Source organism: Fundulus heteroclitus, unplaced genomic scaffold (assembly GCF_011125445.2).
Source record: "Fundulus heteroclitus isolate FHET01 unplaced genomic scaffold, MU-UCD_Fhet_4.1 scaffold_250, whole genome shotgun sequence".
Taxonomy (NCBI): domain Eukaryota; kingdom Metazoa; phylum Chordata; class Actinopteri; order Cyprinodontiformes; family Fundulidae; genus Fundulus; species Fundulus heteroclitus.
Window position 1 is genome coordinate 86,603 of NW_023396661.1, and position 24,517 is coordinate 111,119.

A 24,517-nucleotide genomic window follows, 5' to 3' on the forward strand; every position below is an offset into this window, starting at 1 on the left:
CTGGCTCCTCTCAACGTGGAGGAGCAGCGGCTCTACTCTGAGTCCTCCCCAGATGACTGAGCTCCTCACCCTATCTCTAAGGGAGAGCCCAGACACACTACGGAGAAAACTCATTTCGGCCGTTTGTATCCGGGATCTCGTTCTTTCGGTCACGGGAGGCGGGGGACATTGAGTCTGAATGGACCATGCTCTGTGCCTCTATTGTTAAGGCAGCTAGTCGGAGATGTGGCCGCAAGGTTGTCGGTGCATGTCGCGGCGGCAACCCTCGAACCCGCTGGTGGACACCAGCGGTGAGGGAAGCCGTCAAGCTAAGGAAGGAGTCCTACCCGGCTTTTTTGACCTGTGAGACTCCGGAAGCCGCTGATGTGTACCGGCAGTCGAAGCGGCAGGCAGCTCGGCAAAAACTCGGGCGTGGGAAGAGTTCGGAGAGGCCACAGAGAAAAACTTCCGTACGGCTTCAAAGTGATTCTGGTCCACTATCCGGCGTCTCAGGAGGGGGAAGCAGTGCAGTACCAACACTGTTTATAGTGGGGGTGGTGTGCTGCTGACCTCGACTTGGGACGTCGTGCTTCGGTGGGCAGAATACTTCGAGGACCACCTTAATCCCACCAACATGTCTTCCATTGCGGAAGCAGACCCTGAGGACTCTGAGTCGGGTTCTCCCATCTCTGGTGCTGAGGTTGCCGAGGTTGTTAAAAAGCTCCTCGGTGGCAAGGCCCCAGGGGTGGATGAGATTCCACCCCTGGGGTGTACCTTAAGGCTCTGGATGTTGTGGGGCTGTGTTGGTTAACACGGCTCTGCAGCATTGCATGGACATCGGGGGCAATTCCCCTGGATTGGCAGACTGGGGGGGTGGTCCCCCTATTTAAAAAGGGGGACTGGAGGGTGTGTTTCAACTATAGAGGAATCAGCTCTACACCCTCAGCAGGATCCTGGAGGGGGCATGGGAGTTTGCCCAACCAGTCTACATGTGTTTTGAGGACCTGGAGAAGGCATTTGACCGTGTCCCCCAAGGGATCCTGTGGGGGGTACTCTGGGAGTATGGAGTACCGGGCCCTTTAATAAGGGCTGTCAGGTCCAGTGTTGTATAGTAACAAGTAAAAATACTTCACTACTGTATTTAAGTATATTTTGGAGTACTTTATACTTTTCTCAAGTATAACATTTTTGATTACTTTTACTTTTACTTCACTATATTTCCGTACTTAATTGCATACTTTTACTCCGATACATTTTTAAAGTTTGGTTTAGTTACTCGTTACAAAAAAAGTGTTGGTTTGGCTCAGCCAGACGTCGCCCGGAACGCCTCTGTTTGAAGCGCTCGGCGTGTCATTTCAAAGTTGCTGTGCGCCAGCGGGGGTGGCGCCTGGGGGCGGGGGCTCCACGCAACCAATCACTAATGCGCCTGGCCTTTGATTGACAAGGTAGAGACCCCCCTTTAACTCCACTCTCATTGGTTGTGCTGTCTTAAATCCCGCCTTCCCTCTTCCTGATTGGCTGTTTTCTATTACGTGTGTGCGTGCATGTGCGTACGTGCTTCGAGCAAGAGATTTCAGTCTTGATTTTAACTGGGATACTAGACTACGAAACTAGTCCCAGTTAAGAAACTAAATATTATCGGCACTAAAATAGGAGAAAGCTGCTGAGTGTTCTGAACAGAAGCAGCAGAGAGAGTTTTGAATCGTTGAACTTGAGAAATGTAAGTAAACAACGTTAGCATCTCAAAATAGCATTTAATTCTGAAGTATAAAACATTTTATCAACAAAAACCTAATCTCCTCTATAAAACGAAATATTCTGTGCCAGGCAGGAGGTCTGAAGACTGCTGGAAAGATGGAAAAGCAAAGACTATAGGTCATAAAAATTCAGATTCTTAGCCACAGCCGTCTAAAAAAGGTAAGGGTGTCACTTTTACCATTATTTCGTTGTTATTTTTGCTTTCATTTATTTTCGACCATTTGAGGCAGTTGCTACTCTTGTTTAGACCTTTGCGTGGTTATAATAGTATGATTAGGGTTCCACAAAATAATAGTGTTATTCATTTGACTATTTCCACTTCTAGAATTAGGATAAAGACAAATAAAACAAAGGAACGCAATTTACATTGGTTTTATAGATTCATAGATTCATAGATCATAGATTTCCACACTGTCCATTAATAAATTAGTATAAACCAGGGCCAGAGCTAGCAGATTCAGAGGGCAGAGAATTCCCAAAGTATCTAACATATTCTACCTCCTGCAATGGAAGGGAAAATTGTTATGGGCTGGCTGATATACAGCAGGTTAAAAAAGGCCATATTTTGGCTGCAGTGCTTTCTGTTCACTTATGAAGAAAAGATCATCTAGTGCACTAAATTCAATAGCTGGGTTGAAAATATCCAGTATAAAATACAGAGATTTGTGTGTGTGGTGTGTTGGCGGCAGGTGTAGAGGGGGGGCCCAAAAAGACTGTGTTGTCCCGGGCCCTAGCAAAGCTGTCAGCTGGCCGGCCTGCAGGTGTATCTATTAGCAGGTTTACCACTTCCTGTAGGTTAACTAAGCCTGGTTTATCACTTAACCATGTTCTTAGTATACACCCCCTTTGCCTGCACTTGGTTGTGTGTTGGTTGCATAGCACTGACCTTGCTTGAAGAAGGAAAACTGAAAGCTTACAAAAAGGTTGTATTTTCTGTCTAAACTTGGTCTAAATTTCTCCTGCACTTAGTTGTTTATATTATTTTAAGTGAATTTGACTTTCAAAGTTTACCAAATTCTAAAAAATGTCATTCAAACTGCATTTGCTTTGTTTTACTTTTTACTTATACTTTTCATTACATTACTTGAGTACATCTATTTTTACAAGACATTTCAGATACTTTAAGACTTTTACTCAAGTAACATTTCAGTCAGTGACTTGGACTTTTACCAAAGTCATATTTTGGAGAGGTTCTTATACTTTTACTTGACTCCGAGATTTCAGTACTTTATATAACACTGGTCAGGTCTCTGTATGACCGGTGTCAGAGTCTGGTGCGCATTGCCGGCAGTAAGTCGGAATCATTTCCGGTTAGAGTTGGACTTCACCAAGGTTGCCCTTTGTCACCGATTCTGTTCATAACTTTTATGCACAGAATCCGTGACATCCGTGGATGATGTGCTCCTATTGGCTTCATCAGGGCGTGATCTACAGCTCTCACTGGAGCGGTTCGCAGCCGAGTGTAAAGCGGCCGGGATGAAAATCAGTACCTCCAAATCCGAGACCATGGTCTTGAACCGGAAAAGGGTAGAGTGCCTCCTCCGGGTTGGCGAGGATGTACTGCCCCTAGTGGAGGAGTTCAAGTATCTTGGGGTCTTGTTCACGAATGAGGGGAAGATGGAGCGGGAGATCGACAGGCGGATTGGTGCGGCATCTCCTGTGAAGCGGGCACTGTACCGGTCCGTTGTGGTGAAGAGAGAGCTGAGCCAAAAGGCGAAGCTCTCGATTTACCGGTCGATCTACGTTCCTACCCTCATCTATGGTCACGAGCTTATCAGATCCATGTTTTTCAGAATTTGGTATATAGTAAGAAAGTGCTCAGAAAGACAAGACATTGCAGCAGAAGCAGGAGAGTGGGAGCGGGGGGGTGGGGGGGGTGTGGGTGGGGGGGCTGGAGAGGAGAGAAAAACAAAACCGACCTCCAAGAGAGACAGAACAGAAAGCAACTTCACACAGGAAGAACAGATGCTTCTCCCAGAAAAGGAACAGTTGCAATAGTGGTCCATCTAGAAAAATATTATTTAATATGTCTTACTATTACACAGATAACAAAAGATTACAATTGTACTTTGTAGCTATGGAGTTGTATTTGATTGGTATCAGGAATTTAATTTCAGGTGGAAATTGCTTCTAAATTTTTTAGAGCTTAAACCAAGATTTTTAACGGCTCATCAATGTATAAATACAGTATTAATAAATGCAGACACTTTCTTACATTGTTAGATTCTTCGTCTGATTTCATGGTTTCAGCAATGTACTTCACACCTTCGATGGCACTGCGAACATCAGGATTCTTCATGATGGGAGACTTGTAGGTTACACTGGCGGGGGTAGGATTACCTGTAGAGTAGAAAGGGCTTTGAAAAGTTAACCTGCCAGTTTAATTAACAGTTTTATACCTGTTTCCAAACTCCATCAGTTCTAAAACTAACCAGTTCATTGTGCCAATTTAGTATATTGATTAGTTACATAGATAATTATAAAATGCTGAAATATTAAATATAATCTTTCATATCATTTTCAAAAAGATCTAAATTTTATACACTATTCCCACTGTCTCAAAAAGTATACAGTCTCCTTCCATGTTTTGGAATCTGATAGCAGACCACTTTGGACCCACATATTCATAAGTCTTGTAAAGACAAGGCCACATTCAACCCTCTAGATCAGGGGTCGGCAACCCGCGGCTCCGGAGCCGCATGCGGCTCTTTGATCGCTCTGATGCGGCTTAGGTGTTGAAAATAATTATGTCACGGAGCTGTGTACCTCATACAGGCAGTCGTCAATGCTGGCTGACGAACACTGCTCACCAGTTGGTGGTGGTAATGCACACTGAAAAGATTTTTGCTCATCGTCAATAAACTCAAGAAGAAGAAGAAGAAGAACTGGTAGTTCACTGGCTGCAGTGACATAAACACAGCGAGGCGGAGTTGAGGCGGCATTTTCAAATGCTGCTTTTTTGTAGTAAATTCTACAAATGACAAGGGCAACACGGTGACCTTAAATAACATGGAGTCATTGATGAGGGTGAAGAGAGATAAACACCAGGGTAAGAGTCGTTTTTATCTCTGACGTTTGTTCATTTTCAAAGTGAGGAAAAGCGAACAGCTCGAGGCTGTGAGCGGAGTCCTGTGCGGCTGAACTCAAGCTGCAGGTGCTGCCTGAAGGTCTGATAGCTTGTCTAATGCAGCTGTTAGCTTGTTAATGCCAGGAGCTCGTTCACTTTCGCAGATGTGATTAAAATGTGTTCGGATTGAAAGGAAAGAAAGTATTCCGGATGAACCATTTATATGGGCTAAAAATCAAATAGTCCGACCATGATGTGCGTTTACTCGCACCAAGCTTTATTCAAAATAAAAACTCTGACATTAGCAGAGTTGATGATTTCCATAAAACAACAGTAGAAGTACAAGCGCAGAGGTGCATTGGTTCTGGTGCGGGTCCATTCTGTTGCAAAAAAGCCCTTATGTGCAGCGTTATTTCATTTAAAATTTCAAAAGGATTTTGTGGCTCCCAGTGTTTTCTTTACTGTGTGAAATGGGTCCAAATGGCTCTTTGAGTGGTAAAGGTTGCCAACCCCTGCTCTAGATTAAATCCAACATGAGAGAACCAAAAGTATGTCAGGTAAGTGTCATATCTGTTTTGTTTTGTGGTCATGGCAGTCTGAGCTCAAACAAGGGGGGTCCAGAGTTTTTATAAGAGGGTCCAAGGAAATTTGACCCAGCAAATAATAGCAATGTAGATAGAAGGATTTACTGATCCCAGGATATATTGGCTAAAAATTGGAATGCATACTACTGTCTGCTAACTAACTGCTTTTAATGATTCAACAAATATCAAACAAGAAGTTCAAGCTAAGTCGAAGCAAACAATAAAGAACCTCTTTATAAGAGAGGAACATATAGCATCATCCTTTGACAGTCATCTTTTGTCTTGTCAGTATTAATACTTCAGTTAGTAATACTTTATACATAAATAGTATTTGTGTTTTATTTTGAATAAAACCATCTTTCTTCAATTAGTTTATATTTTATTACGCATATTGTTCAGAAATATAAAGGAATTAATTGTGATAGTCCTATCTTTTTGTGATCAATTGCTATGGTTCATTTATTTTTATTACTGCACCTTTAAACAACCCAATTGAATTGGCCTAGAAAATGTGGTAAACAAGAGGGATGCTCTCTACTCTCTATTCCTCAGAGGATCCTGCTGATGCTTATTACAGTAAACCTCCACCTCATTTCTTGCTGGGTGAAGATAAAAAACAAGAGTTTTTATTGCCATTATGTAACCATAATGACAAAGGAAACAGGCTTAAATCGGAGGCAACCGGGCTTTCCCTCAGTTCTTTCTGAAAACATTTCAATACCCATCCAGGAGTCTTTGTCAATTCTGGTGATTCGGACTTGAGCAACCTGCAGTTGGCGCACTGCTGTTTTTACAGGACATGGAGGCCCATCATCCTATTCTAAGTCAGTTGCAAATCAATTACCCACCCGTCACTGTCCTAGGTCGTTAGAAACAATTACTGTATTTTTTAGACCATAAAATGCACTGGATCATAAGGCGCACGGTGAATTAACCCGCCTATGTGTGTCTTTGTCCACGTATAAGGCGCACCGGATTATAAGGTGCACTAAATATTCTTCCTAAGTGTGTAATATCACTCCGCCCCTTCGCGTACACAGCTCTATCCCTACACTGCCCTGTTTCAAACATGAGGCCAATATAAATTCTTATATTGAATTAACTTACTAGGTTAATTCAATATTAACCTAGTAATATTTCATCACTCTGATAACATACTGTGCACGCCCTTGAATGGGTGTACACAATTGGTCCTACTTAATGTCTGTGTGAGGAATGAACGGGCACTCTGGTGTCTGGAAATCTATATTCAGGCAAAGAACATAGGGTGACCGCAACCAGGTCAATTCTTTAACAAGTGGTGTATCCTCCTGGTTCCGCCCGGCTTGGTAAGCTGACCAGCTCAGCCTATCAAGCTTAACGTCACATATAACAGTTCGATGTAAAGACTTCTTGCCACAGAGAAGTCGAAAAAAATTTGCTCTGCATGTACCTTCTGTACGTGCGGACCTCCGCGGAGTGAACTACACCTGAAAATGTGGGGGTCTTTACATGATCGTACTTCTAGTTTCGACATTACAGTCAGGCAAGTCTTGTAGACTGCTCAGGGGTCTGATCAGGTAGTGACACAGAATACCATAATGCTCTGAATATCCATTGAGCGGAGTAGCTTCGTGCTTACCAAAGTCGTACTTACATATTTTAACAGATTTTTGAGTGCATTGTACTACAAAAAAATCGATTATAAGGTGTACCTTACATTTTTGAGAAAATATAAGGATTTTAAGTGTGCCTTATTGTCTGAAAAATACGGTACTTGGTGTGAGTGGAGTACACCTAAATCATGACAAGACTGCTGATGTAATCTCTTTGGAATGTGACCGACTAGGGAGTTGGAAACACAATCTTTCCCCTCTGTTAAATGATGGCTTTTCTCTTTTGATCAAGATGGCTTCTGTCATCCCTCCTTCCAACCATCTGTTATCCCTGTCCAAAATCTGGACATCATTGTTCTCAAAAGAGTGCCCTTTGTTCTTGAGGTGCTAGTGGAATGCTGAATCTTGCCCTGAGATGCTGGCCCTCCTTTGCTGTGCCATGCGTTTATGTAGCTATTGATTAGTTTCTCCAATATAGGAGTCTGGACAGTCCTTGCTGCATTGGACCACATACACAATGCTGCTTAGCTGTGATTTAGGTATTCTGTCTTTGGGATGAACAATTTTTGTCTGAGAGTATTATTAGGTTTGAAATTTACTGTATGTATTGTGTTTGGAGAAAATTTTACTTTCATTCTATATGTGCCAGGAGTTTTTTTTAGAAACTCCTGACACATATGGAATGACAATGTTTTTGTGTCTCTGTTTTATCCTGTGTTAGATGCAGTGTTGTTTTTTTCTGCCAGCTTTGTTTGCTGATTTGACAAAGGCCCATTTTGGGTACCCACAAGCTTGCAGTGATTTCCTGATGTGCTTGTGTTTTTTGGTTTCTCCTCTGTGGCAGAGGGGATTTTGTCAGCCTGGTAACTCAGAGTTATGATAACAGAGAGGTTGCGCTCCAGTTGGGTGATGTGAGTCAAAATGCAGATATTGGTATGTGTATGTGGGCTTCTGGTAAATCTCAGTGTTGAGTTTCTGAGTGTGTATTGCACAGTCCAGAAAAGGCAACATGTTGTTCTTGGCATCTTGTCTAGTAAACCTTATGTTTTTATCCACTGAGTTGATGAGGCAATGAACAAGGGTTACTGTTTTTTAGCGTTCAGGAAAATAAAGCAGTCCATTTTGTTCACTCTTTCCAGTGGCTTGTAGCTAGAGCCTGGCCAGCGATCCAGGTAATGCATACCAATCAAATTACACAATGGCTGCAGGTCCATGGTAATGCTTTTTCTACACAACATGTGGCGCAGGTCCAGGGTCAGTTTGATAGACAAGCAAGCACACAGAGCAGCCATAGAAGCCATAATTTGATCTGACTTAGGATCAGATAAACAACCCACAACAAAATATGCATCTCTAGCTATCAACGATGCCGGGCTCGGGAGGGGGGGGCATGAATGGGGGCACAGCCATTTTCAGGAGCCCCCCCCCCCCCCTCGCCTGCATACCCTTCCCACCACCATTGGTCATGTGATCCATTCAGTGATAGATCAGACACTCTCAAGTTGCATATGCGAGTTTTTGAGAAGGGCAGCCCGCACGGAGCATCAATATGTGTCAAATGCTGTATATTGTACAGAACAATAATTATTTTCTCAAAATAAGCTAATACTTGGTTCAAAATGTACATGGTACATCTTTAAACTTGACTTTACAATAAATATCTATTGTTTTGCCAAGAATCTTTCACTGTTTTTGTTGATCTTCAGATGCTTTCTGGCAATTTTACCCAATTAACTATGACATATTACTCTTTTAGATATTCTATTTATATTCTATATTTTATTTAGTTGTTGCTGCATTGCTATAGGATTGCAATCTAATATGATGTTTATGCAGCGTAAAACCCTTCTGAATTTTTACTAACACAGGATAGGTATATCATGTTTCATTCTGTTCTATTTCTGGTCTGCTTGTCTTACTGGCTACCATGTTAAATACCAATATAAAATACCAAATGTTGCACTCTGTGTTGGGAATCCTGGGAAATCTCATAACACTGGCTCATAAACCAGGGTACACTCTGCACCGATATAGTTCTGGACGGTACCTCTAGGTTTGAAAGGAGAAAATTGTGACTGAGTGTGGGGGAGGTAGCACCTCAGGGTTTGGGCTCTGGTTGGTTTGCCCATTCGGTTCATGTCGGCCCCATCTCTGGGTGAACAGGTCGGTGGGTCATGTGGGCTGGGATCGGGGTGGGGGGTTAGGACCGGAGGATGGCCAAGGTAAAACGGGTTGTGGTTGTGGTCCCCCTGCCCCCCATCTTGATGTTGGGGCTCACCTCCCAGGTTTGTGGGTTGGATACCCCTCTGGTATAGGATATGTGTGGTCAGTGCGAGTGTGTGCACTGCATCCCCCTCTTTTTTTGTAGGACTGTTCACATGTGGGCCACTAGTGTGTGACTGTGTACGTGGTTTTCTGTTTGTGTTTTTGTCAGGTTGAGTTTGAACCGTTGGCTGGCGCCTTGACCTGCTGGAGCGTTGGTGGTCCTCTGTGTCTGAGGCTGGGTGCTCAGGCAGGGACCGATTCACTCCTGGCTTCTGCTCCCCTGGGCCTGGGCCCCAGTGGATATGTCGGGGCCCCCCAACGGGAGGCAAGGTGCCCCTGGGCCTCTGGTCTCTGGGCCCTTGGCTGGATTCACTCCAGCGTAGCTGGCTGCCGGTGGAGCCCACAGACTCATCTCTGCGGCTCCCAAGTACTTCAGGGTTGTGGCTTTTGGGGGTTTCCTGGGGCTCCTCTTTGCGCTTCCCTGGGATGTTGGAGACACCTTTCCCTGTGTTGATCCCTCTTAATAATAATAATAATAATAATAATAATAATAATAATAATAATAATAATAATTTTACTTTATTGATCTCACAATGGAGAAATTCACTTCTGCATCTTAACCCATCCCCTTGGGGAGCAGTGGGTTGCCACTGTGCGGCACCTGGGGAGCAATTGAGGGTTAAGGGTCTTGCTCAGGGACCCAGAGTGGTAGTCTGTGGGAGTTGAACTCAGAACCTCTGGAACCCAAGCTCAATGCTCTAACCGCTAGGCCACCACCCCCCTCCTGGCATCTACCACGGTGCTGTTCTTTTTATACCTCTCTTTGCAGGTATAGAAGCAGACTCAGAGGATGTTATATTGCCTCTCCCTTTCCCCTCCCTTTTAGCATTTTGTCTCATTTGCTTCTCTCCTTTTTTTCCTCCTCTACTTTACCATTTCTATGTCCATTTAACATGAAATAATAGTCCCAGCATAAAATCTAATAAAGCTTTTTGCATATATATATCAAGTGGAGCACTATGGCAAAAGCAGTAAGGCTCCACTTGTGAAAATAAAATCTGTTGGGCTCTTTTTGGTATTAAGACAACAATTTTCATTGCTTACACTGCCAGACAGGACACAAAAAGAGAGACATGAGAACGATTTAGGTTGATTTCCCAGTAAATATCTTACTCATAGCTCCTTTAACATATCAAGATACATATGACCTCTGAATTGAGTTTCAAACAACTATTAAAAACCCTGTAAGTCACCTTCTGTCACAGAAAAGAGCCAATAGAAGAAAATTCTATTGGCTTTTTGTTCTGTCATTTGTTTTTTCTTCACCTGGTCTGGCGTTCTGTTAGCTGTGACATCATCCAGGGAAGATAAATCATCTGCTATTACCATATAATGTAGAAAGGATTCCTAGATCAATGTGTGCTTCTGTGCTATTTTGTCTCTCTTTTTGTGTCTCTGCTCTGTCTTCTCTATCCCCCAGTTGGTGGAGTCAGATCACCGTTCACACTGAGCCTGATTCTGCTGGAGGTTTTTCCTTCCCATTAAAGGGGAGTTTTCCTCTCCACTGTCGCTTCATGCTTGCTCAGGATTGCGGCCACCACAAAAGCCATGGACAATGCAGATGACTGTCCCTGTGGCTCTACGCTGTTTCATGTGGAGTGAATGCTCCTTGTCAAAATTTGATGCAATCTGCTGGGTTTCCTTAGATAGGAAACTTTTTGACCAATCTGTATGGTTTGATTGAATTTGACTTTGTAACGTCCTTTGAGATGACATGTATTAATATTTGGCGCTATATAAATACAATTTTATTGAATTGTATTCTTCCTTGGAGCTCCTGCCTGCTTGGTCCAAATTGTGGTCAGGTCCTACTGTCCGGGTTGAGGTGGTTGGACCACAAGACAGATGAGAGATCATGAGTCGCATGTTGTAAATAAAGGATGCTTATTAAAACACAGGCTACAGGTGACAAGACTATGGAAAGTCTGAGAACAGTGTAGCGTCACAGATGAGGACGAAAGACCTGACATGGTGTCTCACAGAGATAACCGAATTTAAAATGGAAGAGAGGGAAGGAAACAACGGATGGATAATTAATCACAGGTGAACTGAGGGATGCAATCAGGCTGCGGGGAAAGGAGGGGTAAAGAGCTGGCAGGTGCAGGGAATTAACAGAACCTAATGGAAGATGGAGAATGGACCAGATAAGGGGAAAGGATCTGACTAACTCAGCAGATAATGGAACTGCAGATATAATAAGATATTTAACTCTATCATAACCAATAATATAAAGAACCAGAAACTCTCTTTAGGTAATCTACCAGATGGGAAAAATATTTGTTACTGACTTCTATCTGCTCCTTATTTTCCAAGGAAAACCCTGAAAAAGGTTTAAGTGTGATGTTTTTGTAAAAGATCTTTTTTTATTTATTTATCTTCTTTTTTTTTACAAAGAAGAAACTTTGTCATGTTTTGGGTTGGTGGTAGGACCCAAATGCAGAGAGACCAAGGCAGGGAGCTGTTATAGGTGAGTTTAATGAAAAAAAAAAAACTTACGTCACTTCCTGTTTGCGGTAAGGCGTATTGTATCACTTCCTGTTTTCACTGCGTGAGCAACGGTTTGTTGTTCCAGATTCTCTCGCTTTTATCTTTAATCTCTTTGCTGTAACATCTGTTTCTAACACATAAGCACTTTTAAAACATTTTCTGTTGCTGCACATCACGCTTGGGAACTCCTCGTGTTTCACGGTTTGCTCTCTTGGCGTGGTAGAAGGGCGCTAGCCTAGCTTTAGCCTAGCCTAGCTTTAGCTCCACAATGGCTTCCTCTCCTACTATTACTTCAGCTTCTCCGTCTCTGACTAAGTCTCCCCTTATCTCCTGCTCTCTGTGTCAGTTGTTTAGCTATTCCTCTGCCTCCTTTAGTGATAATGGTACTTGTAATAAATGTAGTGTTTTTGTAGCTTTGGAGGCGAGGGTGTCAGAATTAGAGTCCCGGCTCCGTGCTATGGAAAGACCAGCTGATAGTCGCCCCTCTGCTAGCGCGGAGCCACATAGACATAGTGTTAGTTCACTTAGCGGTCCTCCAGAAGCAGCCGGGTAAGCAGGCCGGCTGGGTGACAGTTCGTAGGAAGCATAGCTCTAGATTTCAGCCCGCAGTTCACCACCAACCCGTCTGCGTTTCAAACAAATTTTCCCCACTCAGCGACACACCCGCTGAGAAGCCGACCCTGATTATTGGGAGCTCAATAGTCAGAAACGTGGCACTAGAGACACCAGGGACCATAGTTAAATGCCTGCCAGGGGCCAGAACGGGCGACATAGAATCTTACCTAAAACTGCTGGCTAAGGATAAGCGTAAATACAGTAAGATTGTTATTCACGCTGGCGGTAATGACACCCGATCACGCCGATCAAAGGTCACTAAAGTTGGTGTTGCTTCGGTGTGTGAGTTTGCTAAAGCAATGTCGGACTCCGTAATTTTCTCTGGTCCCCTGCCTGATTTGACCAGTGATGACATGTTTAGCCGCATGTCATCATTCAACCGCTGGTTGTCTAGGTGGTGTCCTGAAAACGACGTGGGCTACATTGATAACTGGAGAACTTTCTGGGGAAAACCTGGTCTGATCCGGAGAGACGGCATCCATCCTACTTTGGATGGTGCAGCTCTTCTTTCTAGAAATCTGGCCGGATTTATTAGTCCTCCTAAATGCTGACAACCCAGGGTCCAGATCAGGAAGCAGAGCCGTAGTTTAACACACCTCTCTGCAGCTTCTGTACTGTTACCCATCCATTATCCTATTGAGACGGTGTCTTTCCCACGGCCAAAACTTAACAGATCAAAAACTTATCTAAAAGGAACAAATCATAAAAACCTAATAAAAATCAATACGGTTCACCTTGAACCTAAAAATAAAACAATTAAATGTGGTCTATTAAATATAAGGTCTCTCCCTCCAAAGACTTTGTTAGTTAACGAATTGATTTCTGATAAACAGATTGATTTGTTTTGTCTCACAGAAACCTGGCTACAAGAGGACTACGTTAGTATAAATGAGTCAACTCCCTCCAATTATTCAAATTTCCACATTCCCAGATCTGTGGGAAGAGGAGGAGGAGTGGCAACCATCTTTCAGTCTGATTTATTAATTAGTCCCAGGCCAATTAATAACTACAGTTCTTTTGGACATTTAACCCTCAGTTTCCCTCATCCAAACTGCAAAGCAATAAAACCTCTTCTGTTTGTTGTTTTGTATCGTCCACCAGGCCCTTACACTCAGTTTTTGGATGAGTTGTCAGATTTCTTATCTGATTCGGTGTTAAATACTGATAAGGCTATTATAGTGGGTGATTTTAACATCCATGTTGACACAGAATGTGATAACCTTAGTGTAGCCTTTAAAACTATCCTAGATTCAATTGGTTTTGCTCAAAATGTGCATAAACCGACGCACTCTTGGCTCCATACTTTAGACCTTGTGCTGACATATGGCATTGATTGTGAAGAATTAACAGTATTTCCTCACAACCCTGTCCTATCTGATCATTTTTTAATAACATTTGAGTTTAATCTAACTGAGTTCTCCACCCCCAAAAGAGGGTTCCATTATAGTAGATCTTTATCGGATAATGCTGTATCAAAACTTAAAGAGTCTGTCCCCTTTTTAATATCCTCCGTATTGCAGAAATGCCCTGTAGATGGCAGCAATGTTGTTTCTTCCAATTCACAAATAGATGTCTTTGTAAACGGTATGACTTTGTCATTGCGTTCTGCATTAGACAATGTAGCTCCTTTGAAAAAGAAGGTGATTATTCACAGGAAGCTGGGTCCTTGGTTTAATTCAGAGCTGCGTTCCTTGAAGCACAATCTTAGGAAATTGGAGAGAAAATGGCGCTCTACACACCAAGAGGAATCCTACTTAATCTGGAAGAACAGTCTATTGTTGTATAACAAGACCCTTCGCAGAGTTAGAGCAGCATATTTTTCATCATTAATTGAGGAGAATAAGAATAATCCTAGATTTCTCTTCAGTACAGTTGCCAAACTTACCCAGAGCCACAGCTCTGCTGATCCATCCATTCCTTAGCTCTTAGCAGTAATGATTTTATGAGATTCTTCATAAATAAAATTGATTCCATTAAAAATAAAATAATTGGCATCCTCCCAAACATGATTACCTCGTCCTCAGCAAGTGAGGCAGCATTGGAGGAATCCTTAGAACCTGCGCAGTGTCTGAACTGTTTAAAAGCAGTAGAGCTTTCTGAGCTATCTAAAATTTTAGCTTCATCTAAACCTTCTACTTGTAAGTTAGACCCAATCCCAATTCCCTTTGATCAGTGGTCCTATTTTAGACATGATTAATCTATCCTTGGTAAATGGATATGTACCACAGGCTTTTAAAGTAGCTGTTATTAAACCTTTACTTAAGAAACCATCTCTTGATCAAGATGAGTTAGTAAATTACAGACCTATATCTAATCTTCTTTTCTTATCTAAAATTCTTGAGAAAGTAGTTGCTAATCAACTATGTGAACATTTACAAAGTAATGACCTACTTGAGGAGTTTCAGTCAGGCTTCAGAGCTCATCATAGCACTGAAACAGCTCTGGTGAGGGTCACCAATGATATTCTCATGGCCTCAGATAATGGACTTGTGTCTATACTTGTCCTGTTAGATCTCAGTGCTGCATTTGATACAGTTGATCACAATATTCTCCTACAAAGACTTGAGCATACTGTAGGGATTAAGGGAAAAGCATTAGGCTGGTTTAAATCTTATCTGTCGGACAGATTGCAGTTTGTTCATGTTAATAATAAATCTTCCTCAAACTCTAGGGTCACTTGTGGAGTACCACAGGGTTCAGTCCTTGGACCAATTCTATTTACTATATAAATGCTTCCGATTGGCAAAATTATCAGACAGCATGGGATTAATTTCCACTGTTATGCTGATGACACTAAGCTATATTTATCCATAAATCCTGATGAATCCAATCAGTTACTTCGACTGCAGTCATGTCTTGATGACATCAAAAGCTGGATGACTTTAAATTTCCTGCATTTAAATTCTGACAAGACAGAAGTTGTAATCTTTGGGCCAGAGTCTTCAAAAAATAAAGTTCTTAATCAATCACTTAATCTGGATGGCATTAACTTGGCCTCTGGTAATAAAGTTAAAAATCTTGGTGTTGTTTTCGACCAAGACATGTCATTTAAATCCCATATTAAACAGATTTCCAGAGTTTCCTTTTTTCACCTCCGGAATATCGCCAAAATTAGAAACATTCTGTCCAGGAGTGATGCTGAAAAACTAGTCCATGCATTTGTTACTTCAAGGCTGGACTATTGTAATTCTTTACTATCAGGAAGTCCACAAAATGCAGTTCGAAGTCTTCAGCTGATTCAAAATGCTGCGGCAAGAGTTCTGATGAAAATCAACAAGAGGGATCATATTTCTCCAATTTTAGCTTCCCTTCATTGGCTTCCTGTTAAATCAAGAATAGAATTTAAAATTCTCCTTCTAACGTATAAAGCCCTTAATAATCATGCTCCATCATATATCAGAGCTCTGATTACCCCGTATGTTCCTAACAGAGCACTTCGCTCTCAGACTGCAGGTCTGCTGGTGGTTCCTAGAGTCTCTAAAAGTAGAATGGGAGGCAGATCCTTTAGCTATCAGGCTCCTCTCCTGTGGAACCAACTCCCAGTTTTGGTCCGTGAGGCAGACACCCTATCTATTTTTAAGACTAATGTTAAAACTTTCCTTTTTGACAAAGCTTATAGTTAGAGTGGCTCATACCCTGAGCTATCTCTATAGATGTGCTGTGATGGGCCTAGGCTGCTGGAGGACATCAGGGTCTAATTTTCTCACTCTACTGATTTCTACTGTTCTTCAGTCTACTGTTCTCCAGTTTTGCATTGTATTACATTGAAATGACTGTCGTCATTTCAGCTTTTAACTTTTTGCTCTCTCTCTTTTTTATCATAGTAGGTACACCTGGTCTGGCGTTCTGTTAACTGTGACATCATCCAGAGAAGACGGCTCACCTGCTACTACCATCTAATGTAGAACAGATTACTAGATCAATGTGTGCTTCTGTGCTTTTTTGTCTCTCTTGTTGTGTCTCTGCTCTGTCTTCCGTAACCCCAGTCGGTCGAGGCAGATGACCGTTAATACTGAGCCCGGTTCTGCCGGAGGTTTTCCTTCCCGTTAATGGGGAGTTTTTCTTCCCACTGTCGCTTCATGCTTGCTCAGTATGAGGGATTGCAGCAAAGCCATGTACAATGCAGACGACTCTCCCTGTGGCTCTACGCTTCTCCAGGAGTGAATGCTGCTTGTCGGGACTTTGATGCAATCAACTGGTTTCCTTATATAGGACATTTTTGACCAATCTGTATAATCTGACCCAATCTGTATAATATGATTGAACTTGATTTTGTAAAGTGCCTTGAGATGACATGTTTCATGATTTGGCGCTATATAAATAAAATTGAATTGAAAATTGAATTGAATTACAAAACTCAGGAGAGCAAAACAAAACGTAGACCTGGGGTGCAAAGTAGGAGGCGAAGAGGCAAGGTGACACGAAGCAATACTGGGGAGCGGTTGACGCAGCAGTAGCAGAGCAGTTGACAAAAGAATGCAGGCACAGTAGACATGATTGAAAGCAATAGTTACAGAGCAGTTAAAACCAGCCAGAAGTGGAGAAATGAGAGCAGCTTAAAAAGCAACAAGAGAACAGTGTAACCAATGACACTTTACTTGTAGGGAGTGAACATAATGATATGACAAAGTGTGAATTATATTTAAATGTTAACCATTTTGACTAGCTTGCGCTGTTGAAAGACATTATCACCTATTTCCCTCACTCAGCTACATTCTCCTAATGTTCTTTTCATTTTGCATTATTTGTTTTTATTTCAACTTTTAACTTTATGTTGTCTTTGTTTTTTCTCTTCATAGTAGCTACATCAAGGCCTGGTATGTGATGATCATAAATGAAAACCTCGAAATGCCACTGACCTGTGTTGGTTTGAATTCTGAGTCCAGTTCAAGTAAGTTACAGGGCTTGCTGTTTAGCTGTGACATTGTGTGTGTGTGTGTGTGTGGGGGGGGGTGGGGGGGGGGGCAGATTGGCTAAACTACTGCTGACAACAACTTCATCTGATAAATTATACAGTTGTCCCTGTCTTTCAGAGTTTAACCTTGTTTCTTTCCTAGACATAGCTTTTGGCTGAGCATTTAATGGAATAACTGTATGTGCTCTCTTTGATTCTCTTGACCTGAAAACAGGCTCAGGGTCTATCTGCTTAAACTATGACATATAGTTAAGGAGATAGTCTTGTGAGTCTTCTCAAAACTGCAGTCGGTCGGTGCAGATGGCCAATTTGAATCTGGTTCTGTGGGAGATTTCTTCCTGTTAAAGGGGACTTTTCCTTTCCACTCTTTTTACAACTCAATTGAGTTTGTAAATTGCCTTGAGATGACATGTTGTAAACTGGCAGTATAAAAATAAAATAAAATTGAATGTAATTGTCCATAGTCCACATAAATATTTTTGAAAGTGTGTCTAGAGATCTTCAAATAATGTCTATCTATCTATCTATCTATCTATCTATCTATCTATCTATCTATCTATCTATCTATCTATCTATCTATCTATCTATCTATCTATCTATCTATCTATCTATCTATCTATCTATCTATCTATCTATCTATCTATCTATCTATCTAAAATTAGTAATCAGCCATAGTTTAAAAAAAAATCACTTTATTATGTTCTTAGTATCTATACTGAGATCACAGAGCTGACATGTATTAAAATGCCTAGATTCCTGTCATTATGCATTTCAGAAAAGAGAACAGTTGCTTCTCTAATATCTGATATCTTTCCCCTATGGTGTTAAATAATGAAAAATGAAACCTGCTTTGTATTGTTTTACATGAGATTAAAAATTAATTATTTGGAAACCTGGTAAACACTAGATCAATTTATATATAATTTTACATGACACTGAGGCTGTAAAAAGAGTGTGCTTTCTTTGTGACATAAACTTACTTGGTTTTGTGCTACAGTGTTTAGTGGGTTGTGTCTTGCCTGAAATATCTGATATGTCCATGTCAGTGGGGAACAGTCTCTTCTGGCTGATCTCCTGACTGGGACGCTTTATTGTTGAGAAAAACATCATGTTTGGAATGGTTTCAATGAAGACCTAGAGGACAGATAAAAACAGCTCAATTTCCGTCAGAACATTTTTTAGGAGTATATCACACTTTATACCACAGAGCAAAAAACATAAACCTTGCGGATCCATGCGGGCATGGTGTGTGTACTGGGCGACCGGTGGTGCGTGTTGATGACAATGACCGTGATGATTATGGAGGCGATCACAAAAACCATAGTGAAGAGCATGTATTTTCCTATTAGAGGAACAGCACTGGAAGTGGAGGGAATCAGCTCAACAATGACCAGTAGGAAGACGGTCAACGACAGCAGAACTGAGATAGACAGGGTCATCTTCTCACCTTGATTTAGTAAGAAAAAAAATATTTCTGAAAACGCAAGACAGGAAAACAGCAGAACAATTTTATAAAACAACACATCTTAAAATTGTAGGTTAACAAGGTAGCAAAATAATTTTAAAGTAAATAATGAATTATATTTTTGCCCAGTCTCTAGGTGGAGTCTTTCTATTTGGGTGTGTTCTGTTTCTCTAAGAGTATAACTTCAGTCTTTAACTTCAGTCTTCAACTTCAACCGCGGCGCAGCGGAAGCATGCTGGGCCCATAACCCAGAGGTCAATGGATCGAAACCATCCTCTGCTATACAATGTGGGGAGTGCTGGCCTAGTGGTTAGAGCAGTGTGCTTGCACTCAGAGAAGGATGCAAGTACCCGGTTCGATCCCCAGTGCCTGCACTCTGGGTCCCTGAGCAAGACCCTTAACTCTAGAACGCTTCCCGGGCGCCGCACAGTGGCAGCCCACTGCTCCTCTAGAGGATGGGTTAAAAGCAGAGATACATTTTGTTGCTTGTACTTGTGACAGTGCAATGACAATAAAGTTGAATTCTATTCTAATTCTAAAAACAGCATAATGTCTAAATGATAGACATTATGCTAGACAGAACTGAGATGGGCAGTAAATGCCCTTTTTGGTTGTATCATATTTTTGTCATGTTAAAGTAAATAGGTAACTGTTATGTAGTTTTGTTTTCTTATATCACATTTCCTTGTTTTTTAGTAGATGTCCTGAGTTTCTGTGTTACACCTTGAACCCTAGTAAACACTGTCTTTTAGTATGTTTAGATAAGTGAAAAATTTTAAACTACTTATGCTGTGTTTCAAAATAACATATGTGCTCCTGCAGTAGTATATAGAGGGTTTGGTAAAGAATTTCTGGCAAAACGGGAATAGTACCAACATTATTACCATACTGGGAGAAGAGGTTGAGGTGGTGAAGTATAAATACCTCTGTGTTCAGCTGGACAACAAACTGGACTGGAGACATAACTGTGAAACTATTTACACGAAGGGAAGGAGCAGACTGTACTTCCTGAGGAAGATTAGGTCCTTGAGTGTTTTCAACAAGATACTGCAGATCTCTATAAGTCTGTTGTGGAGAGTGTGATCTCCTCTGCCACCATCTGCTGTAGCAACATTAAAGCAACTGACTTGAGAAGCTCAACAAGCTTAAAATGAAGACACTCTCTGTTCTGGGGACACTTCTAGAACAGGTTCTCTGTAGAGATGACTTTACAAAAAGGGATTCTTCATTAAATGAAGAACTTTATGGACAACCCTAAGCATCGTCTTCATCAGAGTGTCTTCAGTCAGAGGCTTTTCCAGATTCGATGTAAGACTGGGTACCCTAAGACTGGTACAGGAGATCCTTCCTGCCTGATCTACAACAACTCATTGAGGAAACCACTATGAGTTACACCAGCATTTAATTTCCCTTTGGGATTTTTTAATTTAAATTGTACAAACAAACATGGAATTTCTTGAAACACAACCCATATCCACATACCTGAGTCAGTAGGGAGGTAGAAGACCAGTCCAGTGAGAAAGGAGAACAGCATGCAGGGAATTATAACATTGACAATGAAATAAAGAGGAAGTCGAAGCATCAGAAAATGGTAGGTGATGTCCAAGTATGGCGTGTCAGGGCAGCATGTGTAGAAAACCCAGTGTTTCCAGCTCCTGTAGTCCTTTAACACCCATTCACCTGATTCCATGAAGTTACTGAGGTCAGGTCGGTCACTGTCCTAAAGACAGAAAGCAAACTCAAATTATGCAAAAATTAAAATTTTTCACATTTTGTCAAGTATTTTATTGGGATATTATGTGATAAGTTAACACAAAGCATTGCATAATTGCAACTAAGAAGGAGAATTATGGTTTTTAAATGAAGATCTGAAAAACGTGGCTTACTATATTCAATCACCTTTACTCCAGTACTCTTAAATAAAATCCAGAGCAACCAATTGCCTAACAGAAGTCACCTAATTGATGACAGGAGTCCAACTCAATTGAAGAATAAATCCCGCTGTTATGTGAAGGTCTCAAAGTTTTGTTGGAAAATATCAATAAACAAACAGCATTGTGAAGACCAGGGATTTAAAGCCCAGTCAAGAAACAAAGGTCAGTGATTAAAGTTGAGCAAAAGCAGGGTAGTGTTTGGGCATTTTAATATGCAATTTTGCAATAAATGACACTAATAAAATACATGCTTGTACAAAAAATATTTTTATTTTGTTATTTTTCAAGCACTTTTGAGAACTGGAATGAAAACATCCTGGTGCCAAATGTTAAACTCTGGACTATAATAGCTAAATGACTAATCATGACGCCCTGATGTTTACACAATGTGTAAATAAATTTGTAAATAAATACCATGCTGATATATTTTTTTTTGCCTCTTAAACAAAGATAGACATGGTATTAGGCATATACATGTAAATTTTACATTTCAATAGTCATAAGTTTTATTGTTCGTTTTTTCACTCTCTCTGAGCTTTCACTCCAACAACAATATTTTTGCTTGCTGTTTATATCCATATTCATAGAGTTTAAGCCTGGTAAAAGGTTTTAAATTTCCAGGTCATTCCAGTCTTACACTTTGCTTGCAACTGGGCAGGAGCTTAGTACCCTGAAAGAGACTGTTTAGCAACTGTTCAGTAACTCCAGGTCCTTCGTTTGGCAACGTGATTCTGCCTTAGTTTGTCAAATACAGAGAAAACAAATTAATAAGCATTAAAGTACGGTTTATGGGTTGGGTTTCTGCAATGTTATCAGCGTGTTAAAAGCTCATCTTCAGAACCAATCTCTGCTTAAAATGGTGATCTGCACCAAGTAATCTACTTTCAGCAGTTATCACCGGTAATTGCACCGTAAACTGCAGAAAATATGTGCAGAGTTGCCTTTACTACCGTCGGCTCCTATTGCGAAGGGATATTTCAGATGAATACAAAGTGTCTAGTGCAGGCAGGTCTCTTAATAACCGCTGTTTCTGCACACCCCCGTTCTCCGATGGAGGCAAGGAGTCTGGGGCCTGGAGGAGGTGCGGGCCACTGTGTCCGGGGTCTTGGCGGGGGGCTGCGGTGTGCAGTCAGCGGCCTACCAGGTCTGGGGCTGATGCCTCCGCTCCCCCCAGGGGGCGGGGGGCAGGGATGGCAAGGGTAAGGTGGGGGGAGGGAGTGGGTTTATTAGGTATTTAGGGGGAGGGGGGGGCTCTGGCCGGGTGGCTCGTGCGGGTCGTGTTGGCCCGCCCTCTTGGGGGGGCCCGGTCCGGGGGGCGTCTGGTCGGGGGCCGGGGCTGGGGGTCGGGCACAAGCAGTCGTATAGTCGATTTGGGGTGTCCCCCCCCCCCTTTGGTCAGTGTTGGATGTGAGTGTTATGTGGGAATGTGTGTACAGCGTCTTTTTTTTTTTTTTGTGTGTGGCGAGTGGGGCACAAGGGAGGGATGGGGTGAATGAGTTTTTTTTTTCAGGTATGGGTGTGGTCCGCTCCCTCTCCCAAGAACATCTCAAGTCTCCGATAGGTGCGGAGCCCATCCCCCCACGTCCTGCCCTCCTCCACTTCGTTGGCGGGCGCCTTGGCCCCCTGGCGCATTAGTTGGCTTCGGGTTTGGGGCGGGTTCCCGGGCGTGCGCCGGCCCGCTCCTGGCGGCCTCTTCGCGGGGCCTGGCCCCCCGGGGGGCGGCCGGGGCCCTCGTCGCGGGGGCGGGGCGCCCCTGGGGCCTCTGGCCCTCAGGGCCCATGGCCGGGACCACCTCAGCGGGGCTGGCTGCCGGCGGAGCCCACGGGCTCGTCTCCGCGGCTCTTGAGGGCGTCGACATTGCGGTGGCTGGGGGATTTCCTCGGGGTCGTCTCTGCTCCTTCCTTGGGGGGGGGGTTGCAGATATCCTGTGTCGGCCCCTCCTGGGCGACCTGCTTTAGGGACCCCTTTGGGAGTCCGGGGTTACGGGTCCCCTGACGCCTGCCTCTGTGCTCGGGGAAGGTGGGTCTTTGGTTCTCCACAATCACTATCAAGCTATTTCTGGATAATCTTCACCTAAACTAGTGCACTTTCACATCTCCCACTGGTGCTGGGTCCCAGGTATTAAGTGTTCACTTATATACAGTAATCTTATAATTTATTTATTTATTTATTTATGTTGTGTCACTTTCTTTTTTCAAATATCACATTACACATGTCAGCTTACATAATAATATATATGATTTAGCAATGGCATCTAGGTGTTATTAGAGTGTATCTGTTGCTTTATGTCTGTTGGTTGTGCTGTTCTTTTTGTGTCTCTTTCCAGGTGATGGAGCAGACAGAGGACATTTTATCATTCTCTTCCTTTTATCTCCTCTTTCTTTCACCTCTACTCTTTTTTTTTTTTTTTTTCTTTTCTTTCACTTTTTTTTTCTTCCTTTACTCTCCCATTGTCATGTCCATATAATTTGAAATTCTCCTTGCAGGAATCATAATAAAGCTATTTACAAGCATAAATCAAGTGGAGCACTATGGCGAAAGCTGTTTGCTCCACTTGTAAAAGCAAAATCTGTCGAGCTCCATCTGGCATTGAGATATCAATTCCTATTGCCATAGTGCTAGACAGGACACTGGGAAAAAAAAAAAAAAAAAAAAAAAAAATAACCGCTGTTTCATCACTTATTTTAGAGCCCAAATAAGTAACTTTCAGAAACGTGCCCAAAAAAACCACAACCCTTGACTCATGAAATTTACAAGCGCCTCTAGAAAAAAACAAGGCCAAAGTCGCATGAAATAAACAGTCTGTGCAACAGTGAGCGCAGGTCTGTTTTGCTACAGTCTCTTTGCAACAGTGTGTGTGTTTTGACGCGCAAGTAACGGCGACAAAAAAAAAATTTGCCGTTGTGGTCTAACGAAATTAACGCGTTAATAACGCCTTAAAACTGACAGCCCTAATTTATATACATTTTTAAAAATTATTTTAAAAAATTTACAGACCAGAGGGGGGAGGAATGTATCCCCCCGAGGGATAAAACATGAATGACCAGAGGGGGGTAAATCCCCCCCATCTCCCCCAGCAAATCGCACCCAGGTTATAAAACAAGAACCTGACCTTTCTCATAGGTCACTGTTTAATCTGTCATCTGAAAATGGAAAGAGTATGGTACAACAGAATACCTTTCCATCTAAACTAACAGGTCAGCCAAGGCGAGCAATAAGATCCACGTGTGTGTGTGTGTGTGTATATATATATATATATATATATATATATATATATATATATATATATATATATATATATATATATATATATATATATATATAGACCCACCCAACCCAAACGGCAGAGGCTGTAATGAAAGAGAAAACGGGGTAAGTTGCGTGCAAGGGTAAGGTTAACCCACACAGACCAGCTTTGCCCAGTTTCCTCCTAGCCTACATTAGATAACTCGTCAACAAACTGGTCAAACTAGCCTCACGTAAGATTAAGAGTTGTGTAGCGATTGTCACGGATATGTGGCTGGAAACAACAAACCAATGTTGCGGTGGAGCTATTAGGCCGCTCTTTGTTCCGAGCTGACAGGACTGTAACTGCAGGGAAGAGCAAAGGCAGGTGTTTGACACTGCACAGTCATTACTCATGGTGCATAGCTACAACAACGATTAGAACCTTATGCTCCCTGATCTGGAATATCTGGTACATAAGCGCAGACCATGTAAACTGGTTACAGAAATCAAATGTGTTATCCTCTTTGCAGTCTACATAAAGCCAAAAGCTAATGTCAAACTAGAA

The 24,517-nt window shown here is 42.1% G+C and overlaps 1 protein-coding gene across 3 annotated transcripts in view; it reads right to left on the bottom strand.

Moving 5' to 3' along the window:
* The window catches only part of chrna1 (cholinergic receptor, nicotinic, alpha 1 (muscle)), a 73,037-nt gene that overhangs the window by 4,252 nt on the left and 44,268 nt on the right, over nt 1-24,517 (bottom strand). For 2 of the 3 annotated variants that reach the window (XM_036129913.1, XM_036129911.1), the window contains 4 exons: nt 20,273-20,510; nt 18,549-18,772; nt 18,306-18,459; nt 3,953-4,077 (listed from right to left, as the gene is read on the bottom strand). In XM_036129913.1, coding sequence (XP_035985806.1) covers nt 3,953-4,077; nt 18,306-18,459; nt 18,549-18,772; nt 20,273-20,510 — 741 coding nt within the window. The remainder of the gene's footprint in view (nt 1-3,952; nt 4,078-18,305; nt 18,460-18,548; nt 18,773-20,272; nt 20,511-24,517) is intronic. The other variant, XM_036129912.1, reaches the window with a different exon arrangement.